At 42.8% G+C, this 21,776-nt stretch overlaps 1 protein-coding gene across 8 annotated transcripts in view; it reads right to left on the bottom strand.

Annotated features, from left to right (window-relative positions):
• Positions 1-3,335: 3,335 nt before the first annotated feature.
• Positions 3,336-21,776, bottom strand: part of LOC104929451 (EBF transcription factor 3) — a 67,507-nt gene continuing 49,066 nt past the window's right edge. For 4 of the 8 annotated variants that reach the window (XM_019255063.2, XM_019255064.2, XM_019255065.2 and 1 more), the window contains exons 11-16: positions 12,125-12,213; positions 7,033-7,098; positions 6,636-6,807; positions 6,031-6,216; positions 5,440-5,607; positions 3,336-4,145 (exon numbers count right to left, since the gene is read on the bottom strand). In XM_019255063.2, coding sequence (XP_019110608.1) covers positions 4,114-4,145; positions 5,440-5,607; positions 6,031-6,216; positions 6,636-6,807; positions 7,033-7,098; positions 12,125-12,213 — 713 coding nt within the window. In that variant the 3' untranslated portion in view covers positions 3,336-4,113. The remainder of the gene's footprint in view (positions 4,146-5,439; positions 5,608-6,030; positions 6,217-6,635; positions 6,808-7,032; positions 7,099-12,124; positions 12,214-21,776) is intronic. The other 4 variants (XM_019255067.2, XM_010743978.3, XM_010743987.3 and 1 more) reach the window with 2 other exon arrangements.

Here is a 21,776-nt window from a genome sequence, read left to right as displayed (position 1 = left end):
GGCCTGTCTTGATAATGTACATATATTGGCACAAAGGTATTATCACATCAACATCCATTAAAAGTGAATGTATAAGCCCCTCAATAAGAGTTACATAGGGAGTGGATGCGTAAGGTAATATTCTCTTTTTAAGGTCAGTTTGAATTGTTTTTTCTCATGGGAAACGGCAGATTGATAAAGAGCAAACAAAACCTCTTTTCTGAATGCGTGTCCTCCATGGCCTCAATGAAGGTTTCATTCCTTTATATCATCCAGCCCAATTCCCAGCATGCACGGCCATTGTGGCTCTTTCAACTGGAGCTCTCCATTGACTGGCTCATTGTCCGGCCGCTCTTTTGTGTGCGCTATCACCGGAGCACAATCTTTCACCTGAACAGCACAGGAGCGCAGCCTGGATGTGCTCACGTAAAGCGTACTGAGTCACCCATGTGGATGCCAGGCTGCACAATTAAGCCAACGCTAATTAAGAAATATTCAACACGTATGTCAACTCTTAAAAAAATCTCCGCTAATGCTTGTTAATAACGTGGTTATTTATCATGCTCAGGCAGCCTGCGTCAGACGGGGGATGTTCAATATTACTGTTCGGGCTTATATTATTGAGAGGAGTTTTTTTTTTTTTTTTTTTTTGAAATATAACAATGCACGAGCAGATGTTTGAAGCGTGGCCCTCGGCAACACAAGGCTAGTTAAGATCGATATTGCTTTCAATATTTCTTTCCTTTGACAGATAACCAGTACTGAGGAAAGTCTTGATAAGAGTGGCAACATATGGATGTGGCGAGCCTCGCTCTCTTTTGATTGCGTGACCCCTTGACCTTTGCCTGTGTTTGAGAGGGAGGCAGCCACATGGTATGGTGGGGGTCTGTCAGGCTCTGGTTATGGGGTATTATTGACCCAGGATTTATAAATATTTAATGCACACATTAAGATCATGGTGGAGGGTGGCCATTAGAGTTCTCCAATAAAGAGGCTCTCACGATGATTGAGTGGTGTGGCAGAGCTAGTAGCTGGTCGTTGGGTACAGAGAAACCTGCTGAGACAATATACTGTACCTCCAGCCTGCCTGCCAGGCTCAGAGCTCTTAAAACTGGCAACAACTGAGCAAACTTGTCGTTTTTTGATTGGACTTGTACCCTCAGAATTGTTCTTTTTGTCCCTTTTTTTTTCTCTCCTCTCCCTCAGTCAGTCGGTTATTGTTTCAGCGATGAGAGACAGTTTCCTCGGTTTCATTTATTGGGCAGTGAAGACTAAATAAATATACAGTTTGTACAGCATTTTGCCTCTGAATGACAGAGACAGCAGTAAGCAAGGCGATAGATCCCAAACCTGTGTATGTGTATCTGAAACAGATAACGCAATGTCAGGAAAGCAGATGTGTGGCTATTGTTATCAGACACATTGGATTATCGGGGGAATGATTTGAAGCACAAGGCGATCGCAGCTGAAAATTAAATCGCTCTTTTGAGTGTATCTGTCCTTTGAGCTATCAGCACTCTCCCGGACTATCTCCCCGTGCCGCGAGATCTGTGCATGCCGGTTGACATAATAAGCTGTGATATGCTGATTGCCACTCAGGTTGCTGTCGTTTAATTGTGCATTAAAGGGAGAGGTGGCCTCGGACAATGTTGCCTTGATGAGAAATTGACATTTTGTGACCTGCTCTGCGCGACCACTCAGGATGCCAGATAAGATGCTCAGTTGTTTTTAAGGAGAACCACTATTCTTCCCTCAAACACTTCTATCCTTCTGTTTGACCCACTTGATGAGTATAGATTTCACAGTGGCCCCCCTTTCAGCGCTCAAACTATAAGAGGTTCAAAACGATACCAGCCCTTATAGACAAAGGATAACCTTGCTCTTTCAATGTATTGATTCTTTATTAACTAGGTGGCTTAATGCAATGAAATGAGGGATTTGAATGAGCCCCATTTGGGGTGCTTTGAATAAAAAGCTTGCACCGTTTATGAATGACTACAATGAACCTTTGAAGCACCACAGATGCAGGATATGCTGATACAAAGACCAGTAGGAATATGTCACAATGTCAGAGTGCTTTGCTGAAAGAATATGAGTAAAGAGCAGTTTTCATCTTTTATGGATGTTACACTTTTCCACAGGTTTCAAACAGTTATCTCTATGGCAAAGTCTAAACACTACAACTTACAGACGAATCACAGGTTTGTCCTCAGAAGTGTCTACTGTCTTTTTTTTTTCTTTTGTTTGATTGTCAGTTTGTCTGCCAGCCAAACTGTACTTAAAACTGAAGAAGTCCACAGTTGAGGAGCTATTGTGTTTTTACTGAAAATTTTAATAAAACATCACTTATTCATTTCTGTTTCCATTCCAAATGTTGACATTTTTAAATTTTCTTCCCTGTAAACACATGTAAGCTATGTGGCAGAGTCATAAGTGGTGAGTAAAAATGACTTCTATACATTCTACAAAACAGAAAAAAATACAACCACAAATGGAGTGTTTTTTTTTATCTCCAAGGTTGTCCCTCATGCACATTAGTCTCTATTGGATCTTAACAACTATCATATGGGTCACAAACAATTTATTTGACAATACAACCAACAAAGTTTTCTCCAAAATGGTCTGTATAGATAATTTAAAATCAATATAAAAATAAACAATGAAGTTTGACTTCCCCTTTAAAAAATGGACAGAGAGTCTTGACGGAGTAACACAAATTTTTGAGGATACACATGAAATATATGCACATTGCATTTCATCAAATACAAAAAGAAAACAAATGAAGGCAACAGTTCTTGGCTGAATTATCTGTGCTGCATCACTATATTAAGGGCATGACGATTAATACATACATAATGAAAAGCAATATACAAAATTTCAGAGATAAATACATTATTTATAGTTGATATGTTACAAAATTTCCCTCAGTGAGCGCAAGTGTGTGTTTGAACAGAAATATGACAATGAACTACTATACTTCTACATTCTCAATGGATTTTAATTTTGTTTTTTTTTTAAATGTTTTTTTGTTGATCTAAAAGAACATGAAAAAGACAGATGTATAAATATTTAGCACAAGTTTGGCAATATCACAATAGTCTACAATTTTTAACCACATATAAAACACATAAGGGAGTTTTGGAGCTAGAAGGGGGAGACTGCTCCTCATCAACAAGAAACAGACTTCACAGTAGCCTAGGAATGCATTAATATACAGTGCTAGCAAAAAAGTTGAAAAACATGGCAAAACACACTTGCTTAAAAGGAAGCTCTAGACATGGAAGTACATCATATTCATCAACAGAGCAGTGTTTTGTACACGTCAGTGTGCTTGTTGAATCGAAGAGGATTTTTTTTTTCTTTTTTTTTTCCGGAACTTTTTGAAGATGATTCTAGCTACAATAAATTACAAAATTTAAGTTAAAATGCAGGAATGAAACATGATACAACCTTACCCACCCAGCCCCACCCCTTTTTACTCGTATTTGTTGTACTTTTATGATCAATTTTCTACATTATATATCTCATATATTTTTCCAGTTGAAATTCAAACTGTCTTGGCCCCTGTGTATTTTTCTCACACATAAAAATACAAAAAAGTCACATTATAAAGACACACAACTGTTGTGAATCTATTAAAAGAGAGTTGAAACAGAAAAACAATTTCTGAAGTTCATTGGCAAATGTACTGTACATCAGTGTTTTTACTTTACAACCAGATGGTGAGTCCACAGAGTCCCTTCCAGTATTGAATGCGTCGTTGATTGGACATATCCAAGGCCAAAGCGCAACCCGATAAGGTATACAAAATAAACCCTTCATCATCCTGTGTCCTCTTCAAGGGTGATAAAATGGAGGGGAGTGGGGGGCGGGATTAAACAAACAAACAAAAAAAAAAAATCCCACAGAAAAAAAATATATTGTTCCTCGTGAAATCCTTTTTTTTCTGCAGGTTTTTGCGAGTCATTTAAAAGAAAATTTCTTTCTTTTCTTTTTTTTTTCTTCTTCATCTTTAAAAACAGAACAAGCGGTTGACTATACATTACACCAGCGTTTTTTTTTTCGCTGTGTGCTGAGGGGATGTCCTGTGAAGTGGTAGTGTGTAGACTGGTGCTTGAGATGATGAAAGTGCATTTACATTGGAGGGACAACCAGGCCGGACATGGCTGAGGGGAAAAAAACAGAAAAAAAAGAAGGAAAGATTAGTTTATTGGGCTAAAACAAGTATGGATATAAATTTAAAAAATATATTAACATCTTGTAATTTCTGTGTGTGTATGTGTGCGTGCTGGTGCGTGTGTGTGTGTGTGTGTGTGTGTGCATGTGTGAGTCCAGCCATCTGACACTGCACACGTGCGTGAATGTATGCCTTAATGTGCCTGTTTGCGTATGTGCCTGTGAGTGTTTGCCGTGTCCGCCAGCCTGCTGCTGCACGTCCTCCTAACGGGGGAGAGTTTGAAAACCTCCCTCCTGCTCTGACATTTCAGCCCCCAGCATGCCAGTCTTGCTATGTGTGATATTTCTCCTGGCGTTGGGGTAATGGCAAACAGTGGCCCAGACTCCCAGGAGACGCGGCCGTGGTGACGGCAGAGCAACAACACGGTCACTTCCCACAATGCCACAATGCTACAGTACGAGACACTCTTCAGACTCCCCTCAGATTCCTTCTATCGCTTCCTTTCCTAACCTCGTCTCTTTCTCCTCCACTCTCGAACACTGTACAGCACATTAGTCCTACATTTACACATTCCCCAAGTCGTGCCTCTCCGTCATTATCTAAGAGAGATTAGGCAAGATCAAAGGTAGTTTCCGTTATTCTACCAAGACCATCTGCTTAGGATATCATTAGCGACTGTACCTCACCCTGAGAGTTTATATATTCAGTATTTTCACACGTTTTAACAATTAGGCGACTAGTGAAGTGCTGGGATGATATATTATTATATTGCTCTGAGTATATTTGTAGAGTCATGGTTGAAATGCTTTTAAGTTTGCCAGCGCAGATGATGGCAAGGCATTGCTCATTAATTTCTGCACAACATGTATTAATAAGTATGAACGTGTAGCAAGATGAACTTTAATTTCCCACTTCATTAAGCCCAATGTTATTAATCTTGGGGCACACACTACGGCTAAGCTTGTTTTCAAAGCAATCATGTTGGTCATGACACATGCACAAAACCTAATAAACATAATTACTAAAACAATTCTGGGAAGGTCTTTTCCTGCGACATCGGAGGGGATCATTTGTATAAAAGGGCAACGAGGATGTATGTTTGCGTGTGTGTTTGCGCAGACGTGAGACGGCAGTCCTACACAGTACTTACATGCTGTGTGTGTGTGTGTGTGCGTGCGTGCGTGTGTGTGTAAAGATATGCTCTGTGTGAGTGTTTGAGTGTGAACTGAAAGGTGTAAATTGGCCTGTCAAAATGCATATATTTGTAATGATTAATCCCTCACCAAACCGGACAGAGGCCTGAGCAGCGGTATCTGACCAGTAGTCCGTAGGGAAGGGATGAGGGGGTGAGGGGGGCTCACCTTGCAGTCCGTTGCCGTTGGCGCTGGTGCAGGAGGGGGGTGGGGAGGCCTGGGGTCGGACCACAGGGGCGAAGGCGCTCTTTTGTTTAACTGCAGAGACGATAGGGAAGGAAAAGGAAGGAGGGAGGGAGAGAGTGAGAACGTGCTGTGAGTAGTGTGGAAGGAGAGGGCAGTTAAGGTAAGGCTAGGATAGTATTACTGCCAGGGGGGATACACGATCAGTACTCACAGGCCCCTACCATCAACATCTTGTCCGGTTGAACAAATACAGGTGGCACATGGTGAAATACACATAAAAATGAATATTCCTCCCGACTTTGAGTTACATGTGTGTTCTCCGAAGTGCTAAAACTAAACAAGCCCCCTTGAATGAATAGTAATATATTATCACCATCAATAATGTTATAACCCTGTCAGAAGTGATTCATAGAAGTGAAAACGAATGTGGGAGCTGGAATTAAATCAGCAGCAGCTTAGTGCTACTACGGCGTGCGATAGTGGCAAGCTACTCACTTCCATATGGGGAGTTGGCAGAGGATCCGTTGAGGAACCCAGGGGAGCTTGGCACTCCCAGGTTCATACCGGCATTGCCGTAACCATTCATGCTGTTGCTGACGGTGTTGTAGCTCGACTGCTGCGGGGTGCTGCTGGAGATGTAGCCCCGGGGGGACACGCTGCTGGTGTTCCGGCTGTAGCCCACTGAATAACATGGGTGGGAGAGGGAAAGGGAAATTCATTCATTTCTTTTTTTTTCTCTCTTTCTTTTGTATAGTATTTACCAGCGAAATGTTCACTGATTACACTAAATGATAATAGAAATTTACTGCTGCAATCAAACATTTTTATAACTGCACATATTGCGGATGCCGCTTTAATAAGGCAAGAATTTGGCTCTTAATTAGACCCTTTAACTGCCTATATTGTAGGTGAGGATTGGGGGGGGGGGCACTGAATGCAGTGTTTAAAAACATAATTTCTATCCATTTTAATGAGTGGAAATTTAACTATTTCTCATTTTCCTACAACCCCTCTGGAATCCCCTCAAGCCCCCCCAGCGGGTCCCTGGACCCCACTTTTGAGAACCACTGACTTATGGAGCCATATCCTGAATCACATACCTTGGTCATTCCCTTGTGACTCAGACACATTGACTGCTAGCTGGCTGCTGAAGGAGTTGACTCCCATCATGCCGTGGGAGGCTGTGTTAGCGAGAGAGGGGATCTGGTTGTGGTTGCGGGGAACGCTGTACAGGGCCTCGGCGATGTCAGCTGCCCTCTTCAGAATGATCTCCTGAGAAGCGCAGAGAAAGCAGAGGTTTTTGTTATTTATGTTTTTTTCATAGCCGTGCTTCGGCTTTGATGCATGGTTCACGGCTATATGTTTAACGCATGTAGCCTCCATTGTTCCAGATATAGTGGTGAAAATACCCTTTGGTGATACTATCAGTGAATTTTCAATGGTTTCTTATATGGCAGATGTGTAAGCACGCAGAAAAGCAGCTGCATGGATACGGACCTGATTGTTGTGGGGCATTCCATACAGGGCTTCAACGAGATCAGCCGCCCTCTTCAGTAACACCTCCTGATGAGGAAAACAGGAAGAGTAGATGTTAAGACCCAAGCAAGATTATGTTCGGGACCTTGGCAGGTCCGCACGGTAACAAACAATATCCGAAACAACATTACGCAGCAGGATCGTGGAGAGTTTAGAAATGTTTACATATTCAACCGCTAAATAAAAGCCACCCTGATTTAAGAGGCACCGGTGCTGCATTTATACAGCGCTACCACTTTGCTCCTTCCAACCATGCAGAGCAGTGAATAATGTTCCCTATCTTAATTAAACTGGCATAGTCCTTTAAAAACAACACCTCACCCCTGATTCTGGGCTCCACGTTTGCTCTGGAGTTCAGCGCCGAGTCCCCTCTCTTCAGAACAATAAAGTGAATTAGCTCTGGGTTAATCTAGTTCTGTTGTAATGACATTAAGGAATTTTTCAATTAACCTCTTTGACTGGCTGTTGCAAAGGACTTCACAAATGACTTCCCATCCAGCAAGAGCTGGGTGCTTGTGCCTTGGGGACACGGATGCTCAGGATGTGGTCTTATCCATGTCTGCATGCTTGCCCCCGCTTGACAATGCGGATTAGCTGTGTTGCTTTGGCTCTTAACACTGAAAATGAGTTGGCCCCAGATCCTGTTCCCCCCACTCTGTTTCAGGCTTTCAGCAAGGTGGGGTTTGGCCCGTTTGTGTGTTTTTATCTGCTCTTTGAATTCGGCACTTACAATTAAATCCCTCTCAAGCAACCAGACTGCTCTCTTTGTTTTCCATAATACAGAAGGCAATATGCTCTATGAAAACACTTCTCCTTTTAGAGTGCATTTAATCTGACAAAGGCAAGTTGCAGACATGGCTCTTGCATGTGTTTTTTTAAAATGCTCGCTTGTTGTCACCTGCTGTAGAGCAGAGATTTGTCGACTGCGCTGTTAGAACCCTGGTTAAAAGCAATGCAAATCTGTCACCAGAAACATCTCAGATGGCGCTTGTTTTCTTCCCACATTCGCTGTGTTTTCTTTTGCAGGCCTCGGTAATTTGTCTGAAGTGTTCCATCACTTGGCAATAGCAGTGTGGGATTAAGACGGCAGCTGCCGTAAATGAATGTAAACACAGCCTTCGCGCCTTCAAACAGCGGCCTCCAAGACTTGGCCTGCATTTCCAAGGCACGGCGTATGTAGTGTGTACGGAGCGTGTGTATGGGCCCTTTCATCCCGAGGAGCATATCTACCACAGTCCTTGATTTATCAAGATGAATCACTGTAGAAGCCACTTCCAGCGTATGCCATGCTCTCTTATAGAAACATATCGCTTAATCCACCCCAAGTTACCGGATGGGTGGCTCTTAGAATGGGCATTTACCTCTGAAATTGGTGTGTATGCTCAACGTTGCATGCATCTAGTTTGCATACAAATAAAGAATTATGGTTGTCGTGAGGCAGGTAGACTAAATGAGAGGACCAGCTGTCTTGATGTGTTCTCATCAGGCAGAACAGATTTCTCTCTCTCTTGCCGAGTGAGATAAAGTGGTTTTCTTTCTTTTTGTCTGCAGTTAATAATTACCAATAATCTATTCTATCATATTTCAAGATCTCCTACATGGCTCTCAATTTTAAACAACAATTAAAGCAATTAAGACTGTCGCGTTCGCAAGCCATGTTTCATTCTCTGTAAAACGTCCTCTCCCTCCTTGTCCATATGGTACTTTGCAGCAGTGACATAAGGACAGCTTGGAAAAAGGAGGAGAGAAAACGATATTGCCTCTCATCCTTAATCTGTCGTTTACCGCGTGGTGTCTTAACTAACCAAGCTGACTCGCAAGGCTATGCTTAAGTGGCAACCTAGTCATATCCGAGGATGATGAGAAGTGCTGCACCCAATCAAGGAAGAAGTTTGTTTTCTTCTGACGAGACGCTTTCATGCGTATCAGCTCACGCTGTGAATACGATTAACACGGAATAGTGTTCTGAGGGCATTTCCATGTAAATCTCAATACTACTCCAGCATAAGTGTAATTGGCTTTCTTGTCATGGAGACATATCAGAACACACCATGTTAAATTGAAACAATTAAAGGCCTCAAATGATTTCTGTTGTTCTGTGACAAATGCGTGACAGATTTCTGCTATTGTTTGCCTTTGCTTTGCATAAAGGTCCCGTGTTCAACAACTGTTTAAACGGGGCTGCTCAGATGACAGATCACCCAAGATTTAGAAGCTGTTTTCCGTTATTGCCGAGGAAAAAAAAGAAAAAAGGAGAGGAAGCCATAACAAATGATGTGTTATAAAAAATATCTAACAATAAGGAGATGTGGTCTAAATCAGCCTGAATGTGATTCTTCAAGCACTAGATTAACATGGATGTTGTATTTATATTATCACAGTTAATAAAAGAGGGCCTAGGTTATGTAGCTTGGAGTGCTAATGCCATTATAAAACTGTAAGGCAATTACTCTGTTAGCTCTAGCCTGAGGTAATGAATGCATTTAGAAGCATAGGGCCATTAGATGAAGGTACTTCAAAGAGCACAGGAAGAGAGATTCATTTAAATACATGGGTAATTGCTTGACATGAACACATTTGTAATATTTTCTCCTTGTGGATTACACAAAGAATTGGAAAAGAATGGGCTTATGCTCATTTTGGGAGGAAAGAAAAGAATCCAAAGCAATCAGCTTAATAATAAAACAATATTGAGTTTCCACTTTTAATTTCATAATGAATCTAATTTGTTACAGAAGAGAGAAATTGAGTGTGATATAATGTGATATCCAGTCTATTTGTCCATTACTGCCAGAGGGCACAAAATGGTATTATAAATTGTCTTTTTTATATTATGAATAGAAAATTGTTTTATAACAAGATCTTAAAAAGGAGGGTGAATTCCAAAGTCTCTCTTCACTTAACGCGATGCCCGCAAACCAATCTCCTTTCTCATCACTTGACTGCTCACACTTATTACTTTCATATTCACCCTGGACTTTGCATTGAATTTTTATATCTCCACTCCTCCCACAGGGTCAGACTGTCATCTACGATGTTGTCTTAGAATTACGAGGTAAACTTCAATCAGAGGCAGCTTCCCCCCTTTTTTTTTTCTCTGTGTAGCAACAATATTAGCGTGCATCCCTTGCTATCCATGAGCACTCCCATATTGGCTTTCTGTCTCCTTACAATTACCACGTGTCTTACTGGTCCCAGGGAGAAGGCTGGTGGAAATCAATATAGCGCAGTAATATTATCAACTGGAGGGTGAAGTCATGGGAAGGGGGGGGGGGGATAGAGGCGGTGAGTGGGCCTGGTGTCGATTTGCCTTTCTGCTAATGCACACCGCGCGTCCTCCAGCTTTATCTTCTTTTTATAGAGTCTCCCTGCCTCACCTGCACCCTGTAATGGCTGTTCTCTATATGCTGTTTCTGTTCTCATTCCAAATGTACATGCCAGCCTCAGCCCGCCGCGGGCTGTTTTATTGGGAATGTGCTTTTGACCCCGAGAGCTGACCCTCAGATGGCAAGCTTAACAATGACGAATCACTTGGTGGGATCATTTACATGCCCCCTGAACCCCATATTTGGGTCCATTAGAGAGCAAATCAAATATTTATGTTGTTTATTGGAAGTGCAGGGTTTCATCTCACTCTGTGATTGTTTCATGCAAAGGCTGGGAGAGCGTGCTATATTAAGTGTACGCACACCCAGGAAACTAATCTTGGGTCCAGTGTCAAAATCTGTCTCACAACCAACAATGCTTTGTATTCAAGGAAAGAAGTCGGATTTCTCTGTAATAAAGCTGTGTTTAACATTGTTGCTCTCTTTGTTCAAAAGATGTGGATTTCACAGAGACACTGTGATTTTTATAAAAATTGAAACGGTGTAGCTGGATTGACCGCAGACGCCTGCAGAGATAGAAGAAGCCATGTGGATATTAAAGGTAAGTGTACTTTAGCTTTTGGTCTACGTTTACAGTTGAAATTAGAGCAACATTTCATGTCTACGTGTTGTTTCCTGTCTCCACAGGGACTAAGTCTAATTGAAACACTTCATATACTGAACCAGGGACTCGCTGTGATGTTCCATTTCTCCACGTTGCCTTGGTCAAACGTCTATAGCTACCACACAGTCTGTTCTTTATTAAATTGTCCGTTGGACGTTAATGATATTGCTGTGTTGCATGCTGGGATTTAATAGATAAGGTCTTTAAAGGTTTTACAGTATTATTAAAACTCTGAGGTGGCCACCACTTTACTACATGCCAAGGGGGTTTGAACGTACTAATCAGTCATATTATTACACTTGACACATCTGGAACGTCAGTCACCAAAATTGTTACTGGCAGGGTAGCAATTAGTGAAAACACACAGATAGATTTTATCAATAGGAAATGGAAAGACTAAAAGAAATCAAAGGGAATGAAAAAAAGTAGAAGAATCAAAGAGTTTCTGCAGGGGAGGGAAATATTAAAAACCTCGGTTTTCATGCATTCATTTCAAGTCTTTTAATATATCAGCCTATTCATGTGTCACACCACTGTGTCTAAAACTGATGTGGCTTTCAACTCCTTCACCCAGGTTCAAAAGAAAACAATAAGACAGCCAAAGCATAATAACATGCAGTCTTTGTCTATTAGCTGCAGTAAGACTAGGGGGTTTACGGCACAGGGTTCTGTAAACAAAAGATTAAACCAAATCGAGCTGCAGAAAATGAAAGGAAAACATGAGTGGGGTAATGAGGGTGCAGACGTCGTTTCTGACCAGATTACCATCTCCACAGACTACTGGAGAGGAAAACGCCTGATTGAGCTATTTTACCACACAGAGAGTTTACGCCTCTCTCCACACACAAAACCAATACCATTACCACGCTGGTTAGTGGGTAAGCCACATATGTGAAGCAAAAAGCTGTCACGGTTTGGGGTCACAGTGCACAGTCGGCATTGATGGTAATGTTGTTTCGTTTATTTGTCACATTCAGATTGTTACGGCGTTATAACCCAGACAATCTCCGTCTCATTGCCGTCCTGCATTTTTTTTCTTGTGATGCGCAGACACAGTACTGACCTTTGGTAACCTCTCAGGATCACCGGGGTGTCTGGGGATGACCTTCTGCAGCCTCTGGAAACCATAGTCGATGGTTGGCTCGTTCAGGGCTGAAAGACAAGAAAGGGGTAAGGGGAAAATTAGAACCATTTCACGGCTGATTTTTGCCAGAGACAGGAGGAAACTAAGTGAGAAATCTGTTGGAATTTACAGTACAAAAGTCATTTCAGAATGCCTAATTTCAAAGAAACCTCAGGGGTGGGACGATGTTTTATGAAACATCACCGGCTCCGTGGGGCGAGCGACGGGAAAATGACACGGGTTCCTCTGACACTTGTGTCACCAAGTGTTATTCCATTAACAGCCATGATGACCTACATCAGTCTGAGAATCCTTCAGAGGGACCCTCCCCCTTTTTATCTGCTTGAGAATATTGACTACAGCAAACTACATAGCGGGGGTCTTTTAATCTAACAGAGCTTTAATAATCTGTGAAAGGCTGTCCACACATTGATCTAGTGTAAGTTGCTGTCATTTCACCCTTCTGCACCAACTGTACTGCAACACTGGGCCCGTGAAATACGGCAGCAGATCCCTTGGAGCCATTAATCTCTCCCACCCCTCAAATAGTAATCTGGGGCATGAGGCATATTGGGCGATGAATCAGAGGCACAAAGTAAATGAATCATAACCCAGACTTTGGTGAGAGCAGGGCGTTTTATGTCTGACAGTCCTAATGGGTAATTGAAGGCTTCCTTACAGCTCCGCCTGATTCTAAACAATCATGTGTACACTCATAGGCAGGACAAGGCGCGGGAGGGAGGGCAGAGGAGAGAAGGTGGGGAGGAAAGGAGGAGAGCAGTGTAAAGGGGGAAGGAACGACTTAATAGAGAACATCACTTCTCAATGTAGATATCATTTTCAGGAGAGTAACTCCGCCGAGCAAGGCGCTTCATAAATCAATGGCTTTCTATGGAGACTAATAAGAGCTGCCTGCCTCTATTCATTGTTCAGCCTGTAATTTGGCCCATCACTCATTACTCAGCATGTAATTTCAGCATTAACACCGCACAGCTCGCTGAACCTGCTGAACACCAGAGAATGTGAAAGCAAGCGAACCCCCCCACACACACACACACAGCAAGCACGCACACACACACACACACACAAGCAAGAAGGGCCACTGAAGCATACGCTAAGGAGTCGCGGCAAGAAAAACGAACATTTAGGTTTCTCACTCTTTCTTTTGTTCCCTTTCATCTAAACACACATGCGAGCATGCTTACACACACACACACACACACGCACACACACACAAACTGTACCTACTCAGTCACGCATACATACAGTAGTCATGTACTAACACATGCACCACTTCTGCCAGAACCTGAATTCAGTAATTGCCAGCTTGACCGTGATCAAATAGAGCAATTATGTGTTCAAGCATGGACAATGCAGGGTGCTAATCGATAACAAGGATCTAGCTTTGCAAATACAGTGGTATTCAGCCCTACCGGCCAGGCACACCTGAATAAACCCCACGCCACAACAACATACACTGCTGGAAATCTGATTTGACATGTCATCATGCGTCCCGAAACGACAAAGGTCTGCTTCGGAATGTGCGTGAACGCCATCTTCTCCTTAATAAAGGATTGATCTGCCGTATTGATCGTACATGACAAGGCTGTAGCAAGGAATTTGCCCCCTTTCTTTTGTTATTTCCACCCCCTTTTCTTATCTATGCACTCTGGCAGTCCCGTACAAGTGTACACACACCAGCATGCATGTGTATGAGTGTGTATAAGGGTGTGTGTGTGTGTGTGTGTGCACATGCCCGGCTGAGAGTATGTGCACGGCAGCCCTGCCAGACCCCGCTGCTCAGTGTGATGTAAATTGTGTATGTGTAAAAAGCACTCCATAATCAGGCCATCCATCATCAGAGGCTGTCAGTGGGCTCTCTCAGGGTGATACATCACGCTCTCCTGTCCTCTGCCTCAGCTGGGGCCTACACAACCCGCCAGGCATGCTGGGAACACAGCCGGAGAGACGTACAGTACAGGACGAGACCTAGGTTTGGAGAGGTGCTCCGTTTGATGTGCCTTTCCAATGATAATGATGCCCTACTGTAAATGCAGACCGAGAAATTATGATGAATGTGGTTTGGAGGGTAAGGTATCCTATACACTTGAAGAACAGTTTAAACTGGATTTTCTCAGTGTCCTTTATGGTTTATACCCCGTATGAAATGCCTACATATGGAGGAATTTAACTGTGACAAAAATTACATTTAAACTTGTCTCAGTCTGGGGTTAACACATGGCTCAGTGCTCTGCAGTTGGAGTCCAAGCGGCAGGCATGATCTCCGCATGTCGACATGTCGCCATCTCATCTATCATGGAGATGATCTTTGTAACAACCCCAGCGTAATGAAATTGGTGACACAGACCGCCATCTGCTATTGATTTCATGCAAATGCTTTTGACAGCTGATGGAGACTTGCATTAGCGCTAAACGGTGCTGTCAGTTGATGAGTTGACAGTTTTGTAGTCATAGCATGTACACTGGTGCAGACAGACACAGACAATGTCAATAATCCTGTAAGAGCTGCTGATGATATATACTGAGCACTTATATTGAATCTGGAGAATAAATGTGTTATGTGTGTATTCATCGCATTGCTCTGCACATTTTTTCTTCCGAGCAAAGATTTTCTTTCATCTGCTGAGCTTTTACAAGAATCATTGGGGCTACTCTTCTTACTTTTTCTTACACCACACACATTGACAGCAGCCTTTCTCCTCTCGTTTACCCCCACCTCTTCACCCCGTGTCTTTTTTTAATCCTTGGCACATCTTTATGTTCCAACTTCACACTCTGTCGTAAACTTTACTCTCTTCTAAAGATGTAACAGGCAAATCTAGCTCTCTCCGATGTGCCCTTGCATGACTCCATGCATGCCAAAATTAGTTTGGCCCTCCTCGTCCTTCCAACACAATATGGTGAAAGAGAGGGAGGGGGGGTGTGGGTTGAGGGTGTGGAAGGAGCGTGCCCCCCTTACCCCTCCTGTAAGGATTCTCAGTCGCTGCAAGGAAACATGAAACCCTCCACACACATCCCATAAATCCTGCGCTGGGTGGGGAGTCTAGCCGAGGGGGGGAGAAGGTTGGGGGGGAACCGCGGGGGGAGGTATGATAGGGGTGGGTGGTTGGGGGGTCGCTGGCACGTTCCAGTCACGCCCGCTTCCCGGCTCGCGGCCAATCAATACCACTTTCCTGTTTTAGAGGCGGGTAATTATGAGGTGGAGAGATTGTGTGACCTCTCACCCCTGCTGCATTACTCGCCTGATATTAAGATAAATTGCCTGATTTTGGGTAAACATATGCTGCAATTCAAACTGTCAGCACTGGTTTGCTCAGGGATAATTTGTATTGATCTCCTGGCTTCTTCCCCATTTTGCTTACTGACCTCATGGATAATTAGAGAAAAAGAGACACGGGGAGGTAAGGCAGGGCTTGCATTTGAATACTTTGCAGGAGAGATGAACAGCACATGGGAATGGGGGGAGGCGGGGGGAGGACATTATGGACTAATAGAATTTTCATTTTCACTCATTTTCTGTTCAGATTTAGACAGGTTACATGTTTTGTTCAATTACAGTGCTTATATCTTCTTCCCTGCTCGTGCTACATATACAGAGAAATAATTGACCATAGCTCCGTTTCCATGGTTTGATTTCAGAGATGATTGGAATTTAACAGAAGTAACAAGACAACAAAGTGACAGCAAATATCAAATTTAACAGGCTAGAACTAAAGGAATTATCGCCGTATTTGAGTAAAAGGAACATGATAACTGACTCCCTGACAAAGAGCGACACTAGCTCCTTTTTCATGGAGGTTTGGAAGAAAGAAAATTTCTACGAATGTTTCAGTCATTTTCTCATTCTGGAAAGCGAATGATCATGTTTCAGAATATGAGGAAATGGAATGCATGACTCGGTGTGCAGCTGTGACCATATCATTTCCAATTTTGAATATCACGCCTGCGCACAAGTATTCATGGCAGGGCTTCAGTGGAATTCCTCTGCCTGGAATGTTCACTTCCCAATCTTATTTTGATCTGACGCCTTAATCTGCCTGTCCTTTCATGCTACAAACACATTTTCTCTGAGAGGTCCTTTAGCCGCCTCAGCTAGCCACTTTACTTAAAATGTAGAGTGGATGGCATGTACAAGGCATCTGAGTGTGGTCTGCTGCTCCTTCTCCATGTTCTCTAGAAATAGGACACGAGTAAATGCTCTACAGGAACAGTGTAACATGGCCGACGTTGGCAGCCAGAAGTGCTTACATGGCAATACACCACAGTCTGCCCTCGGTCTATATGGAAGTGGATTGAACACATGTATTGACTCACAGTATCGGGGTATAAACATAGGGAAATGTTTGAGCAAAGCAGTAAATTTAAGGGAAATTGTTCCTTGTTAAGTCTACGAGCCTGAATGGAGGCTCGCACAGAGTACTAGCATTCCTGCCAGCCATTACAGCTTATTACGATAACTCTATCTTTCCAGGAGATAAAAACCTAGCCTTGTTGCCATTTGCCAGCTATTACTTTCGCTAATTATACTTAACTGCTTCGAGCTTATCTCCACTCCTCCTACACCATTGAGCAGTTATTTTTTTCTTTCCCCTTAACACAAATTAGAGGTGGAGTGGGAGTTGGAAAGGGGGAAGACAGATAAACAGCACAGGCAGAAGTTCATTCAAGTGTTATTGCATTTGTGACTTGTCAAACAGTCTAACTGAAGCCTTCTAGGCACCTGCAGTCTGTTAGATGGTTGCAGTTCAGAACAACATCAACACACATAATGACCTCGTCTCGCCGATGTTCAGCAGAGTTGACTGGAGACACGGAGTGAATATCTTCTTGTGTTACTGTAAGGAGTTAAAACTGAATGCTGTGCATACAAAGAAGGTAAAATATGCAGAGGTCATGCTGCAGCTCCACAGTACAGATATGTTCCAGTGTTGAGAGAATAGAAAAACACGCATGCAGATGTAAAGAGACCATCCTCAAACAACCAAACCAAACCAAATTCGAATTTTCACAGCAAACCCACGCAGAGCAAACCTCATCTGTTTTAACACTGACCATATCATCTCCATCCACTGCAGCCAGTTATCACTGAGTGATTCCATCTCCAGCAGTCTCAAGATGAACAGGAAATTAAAATTTCAAAGATCTGCAGTTAGGATAAATCAATGGAGACAGATCAATGTTCATTGAAATTTCATGAACTTTGAGCCAATACAGATGAAAAAAAAAACCTAGACAGTTACAGTCTCCAGCAGATATTGCTCCTGCAACAGATAAAATGTAATTAACACGGTTAAAAGGGAGCAATGTTACAGATTGCACATCCATAATTTCAGACTCCTTTCATATCGGTCGTATTATTAGAAAGGGCCAAAGACACCTGTTCAATCCTCTTAGATGACATCTAAAGTATGTGTGCCACTTCTCTAAGGACGTCGGCGGACTTTCACACATTACCGGCCAACAGAAATCAAATGGGTTCCCTTCACAGCTGATTGCAAGCGCAAATTAATATTGTAAAATGAAGATCAATACATGGACGGGGCACAGATCGATGACGGCTAAATTACGGCCGCGTTTTCCCCCTCATTCAAGATGAGTTGTGTTTTCCTCTCAAAGTCAATACCGTGCTGCCTCCCTCATTCATTTCTCAATAAACTTGCCGATGAATTTCAATCAAAATGCGGCAGTGGAAGAAGGAGGTGGTGGTGGGGGGGGGGAGCGGGGGGGGAGTTCTTTTAAAGCCCGTTGGGTGTGGATCATACTGAAAATGGGGCAAGAAGAGGAGGTAGAGAAAGGAGGAGGAAAGATCCTCGTCTATCAAGAGCCCCCCTCCCTGCCTCCTCCGTCTATCTTTCTTGTGGCAGTGGACTGATGCTGTGACTTACTGAGGACAATCCATTTTAAGAGCCATTACAAAACAGACCTCTAACGATACTGTGGGACAAAAAGTAGGTCCAATTAAAATTAAATCAATGAATACCATCCTTACTGCGAGAAAAAACACACACCCGTACTTTCATTTTTCTCTTGAAAGATACCCACAATACATTTCACAGAGAGATCTAATGGGGGGAAAATACATGCTCAACTGCAAGTACTTATTTCAATCAATTTCCCGGAGCTGGATTTCACAGGTCACTTGCTGATAACACGCTGTGGAATAATGCCACAGTGTGCTTCTCAAAGCCTACCTGACAAGCTGCCTGACAGTGGGGGAGTGCGAGCACGTGTCACGTCAGCCCTCTAATTGGACACAAGGACCTTCCTCCGTGGAACCTTGTCGCGCTCCACACAAGCTCACAAGGCCTTCAAACCAGGCCCATCTAACTTGGCAACGAGTGTCTGCTCCACTCCTGTGGAGCTGGTGCTAAATACCAGAGTTGTAATGAGACAGGCAGGTATGGGGATATGGCTAGTGGATAACATGCTTTGACACATGCTAAAACTGTTGTGCCAACTGGTTACAACCCACTTGACTGTGGCGATGACATTTATAAATGCCTATTTCATCCCTACTTGCAGCAGTTCATACTGCAGGCTGTTTTTTTTGTTGGTTTTTGTCTTGTTTCATTTTTAAATCAGCAGATAAATCAAACATGATCTCAAATCTAAAATCCGGTGTGTTGTAGATTTAGGAATTTTAAATATACAATGCTTATACGAAGTACTTGGTGTGTCCTCCTCTAAAGCTGATCTGTTTACATACCGCCTTGAATGCCTTTGATTAGAGCATATCTTTGCTGTAGCATATCTTTGCTGTAGGCCATACCCCCTATCACTGACCAGTAACCATTGGAGCACCAAGCCCAACCCTGCAGGACAGGAAATGAAAAGGAAGCTGTCCATCTGATCGGCTTCAGAGTCTGGAACTTCAAAGTGACGGCAGGGCGGAGAGGAGTGTAAGGATAGGCCCAACTCACGAGCTGAACAGCACAGGGCCCTATCTGATGTGGTCTGGTAAATATGTCTATGTTTGTTTATTTAATTGTTTTGTGAGAGGAGGGTCCGACATTACATAACATTTTGTTGCTCATTCTAAGAGTGGAACAGGAAGTGAGTTTAATTCTGGATTTGGACTGAATATCACTATTTATGTCTCTAAACGGTTGCTGGTTTAGATATTTTTTAACATTTATAAAGTTAAGATTTAAGTTGAAGTTTAACTAACAAGGGACCTTACTTCTGCACTGTTGTGAACATCTTCGTCTTCCATCCCTTACAGGGCTGACATTTCTTGATCTCCACCAGTATTGAGTGAAGCACACATGACCCCTTTGTCCTTATGTTGATGAATGACTGCCTCATACCCATTTTGTCAGATTTTGGTGCAGTGGAGTCGATAGCGTCACCTTGACGAGGAAAGTTTGTGATCCATCAGCCCTCAAGGCTGTCTGGCCTCAACTAAGGCCTGGCAAGAGCAGCTCGCTGTATGGGGCATCTACTTCATCCAAAATCCTTCACCCAGTGTGCTGCGATCTTGTGAGGTCGCACGAATGGCTCTTATTACTGCCGCTTTACAGTGAGGCAAAAAAAAAAAAAGAAGAAGAAAAAAAAGAAAAAACACTTGACTTGTACTAATAGCTGAGAAGGCATGCTGGTCACCAAAGGTCTGAAGACGAAGCACCCTGTCAGTGCCCAGCTTGGGAAATTAGCAAATAATGTTCCCTTCCCCCTGACAAATGTGTGACAGCTCGCCTTCGCCAATCATTCTCTCCTAACGTTATGATGCATGTCCTGGATCCCCACTGGAGGATACAGGCGAAGTTTACTGACCCTCAATTTACCCATGACAAATGGGGTCCCGGTAAATGTGCGTTTTCTGGGGCGCGGAAGGGGTTCATTTTAAGCAATCCTGGTTATGTGGATGTCACTGATTAGGATAAATAGTGGCTGAGTGTGTTAGGACTGCTTGCAGAACCATATTACCAAGGGCCTGCATCGCCGCCCCTGGAGGGGAGCTCTCGTGGAAACTTGGCCAAGATAGAAAACCAAAAGCTCTGATGCAATTAGGAGCTTAAATTGGATAAATTGTACAGTCAAAGTTTTTATTTATGATTTACTCTTTCATGCACTGCTACTAAAAAGGTTAAGATGCTGAAAATGGAGACTTTTAGTTTAAGAAATATCCGATCAAACCAGCATGTATCATTTGCAGGACTTAATAAAGTGGAAAGTATAATAAAGTATTGACCTCAGGTACAGCCAGGACTTTCTCCTTTTGATTTTCTACAACCTTGCTGACAGTTGGACCAATGGATAACCAATACATAGATTAGACAGAGGACAAGCAAGCAAGAAATCTCTAAGGGACAACATTTTGTTGGAAGGTAAAAGCTACAGACTCTAAAATAGCAAATATAGCTAACATGTCATTCCTTTAAAAATGTGCCAATTAAAACACAGATATAAGCTCCTTGAAGCAGTCTGTAAACTACAGGCTACTAAAGTTTTATATAGTATGTCTGTTTGTCTCATTAGTGTTTTAAACATTCAATAGTCAATGCCAACAGGATTATTTGACATACACTACAGGGTGCTCTCTTTCTGAGAATGGATTGTGAGTTTTGGAGCCGTTCCAGGGTACTAACCCGAGTGAGGACGTGTCCCTCTGCTGTTCGAATTGGCTGCAGTCTCCTCTGTGTTGACTCTTGGTAATTTGTGATAATTTCTTAAATTGAGCGAGTTAAATCTCTACAATTAGGGTGGTGGTGCAAGAAGAGTCAACATGAAGGGGAAAAAAAAGTCTAAAAAGGCGCTCCTCTTAAGTCACGCTTGAAGCCATATGCTTCGATAACTAGACCTTTGATATGCACATGTTGCACTCCACAATATGACACAAGAACATTTTGTGCCTTTTAGACAGCACTGTGTCACTACAATCCCCTTTTCAGCCCATGTAATTTGCTATTGTAACTCCAGGTCGTTTCAAACCGATTTGCTCATGTAGTGCCATTTTTTTTTTTTTTTTCAAGTGCTGTAACACGGAGAGAAAAGCTACGGTTTGAAATGAGCTGTTTCGCTCTTTAAATACATGATCCACTCTTGCACTCAATGCGTCAGCCCATTCACTTTTTAATGTCTGAGAGAAGTAGCTAACATCCTTTCACCTGGCAATTACTGTACATACGGAGTCAGTGATACCTCATTCTAGCGTTATGCATTTGGCTCTCTTTAACAGGTTCATTCTCTCAAGCGTCAACCCCTGTACAATCAGGGTGAGCCACACAGGGAATAGCAGAGCAGAGGAGCCGGACCTGTCTATTGGTGACTTTCTCTTTTAATTCAGCGCACTAATCAATTGTACCACCGTTGCCTCCAGGGGTAATTGTATCTTTATACTAACTGGAAGTGAGTAGGAACCCAGGGAAGACAGAGAGGAAGAATAGGGGGGGAGAAATCAACAAAGATAGAGAGAAGGGGACACGTTTCCCCAGTAAAACCTGATGGTAATCATCCCAATCCGCTTAGCCTCTGTGACTAATGGGGTCTGTTCTTAAGGGACCTGGCACTTTCACCAGGGTGCTATAGAAGCCATTAATGTCTTAACTTATACACCTTCTCAGGGCTGTGC

The sequence above is a fragment of the Larimichthys crocea genome, chromosome III (genome assembly GCF_000972845.2).
Source record: "Larimichthys crocea isolate SSNF chromosome III, L_crocea_2.0, whole genome shotgun sequence".
NCBI lineage: Eukaryota > Metazoa > Chordata > Actinopteri > Sciaenidae > Larimichthys > Larimichthys crocea.
The sequence above is the reverse complement of the archived record's forward strand: the minus strand, read 5'-3'. Positions and strand labels throughout refer to the sequence as shown.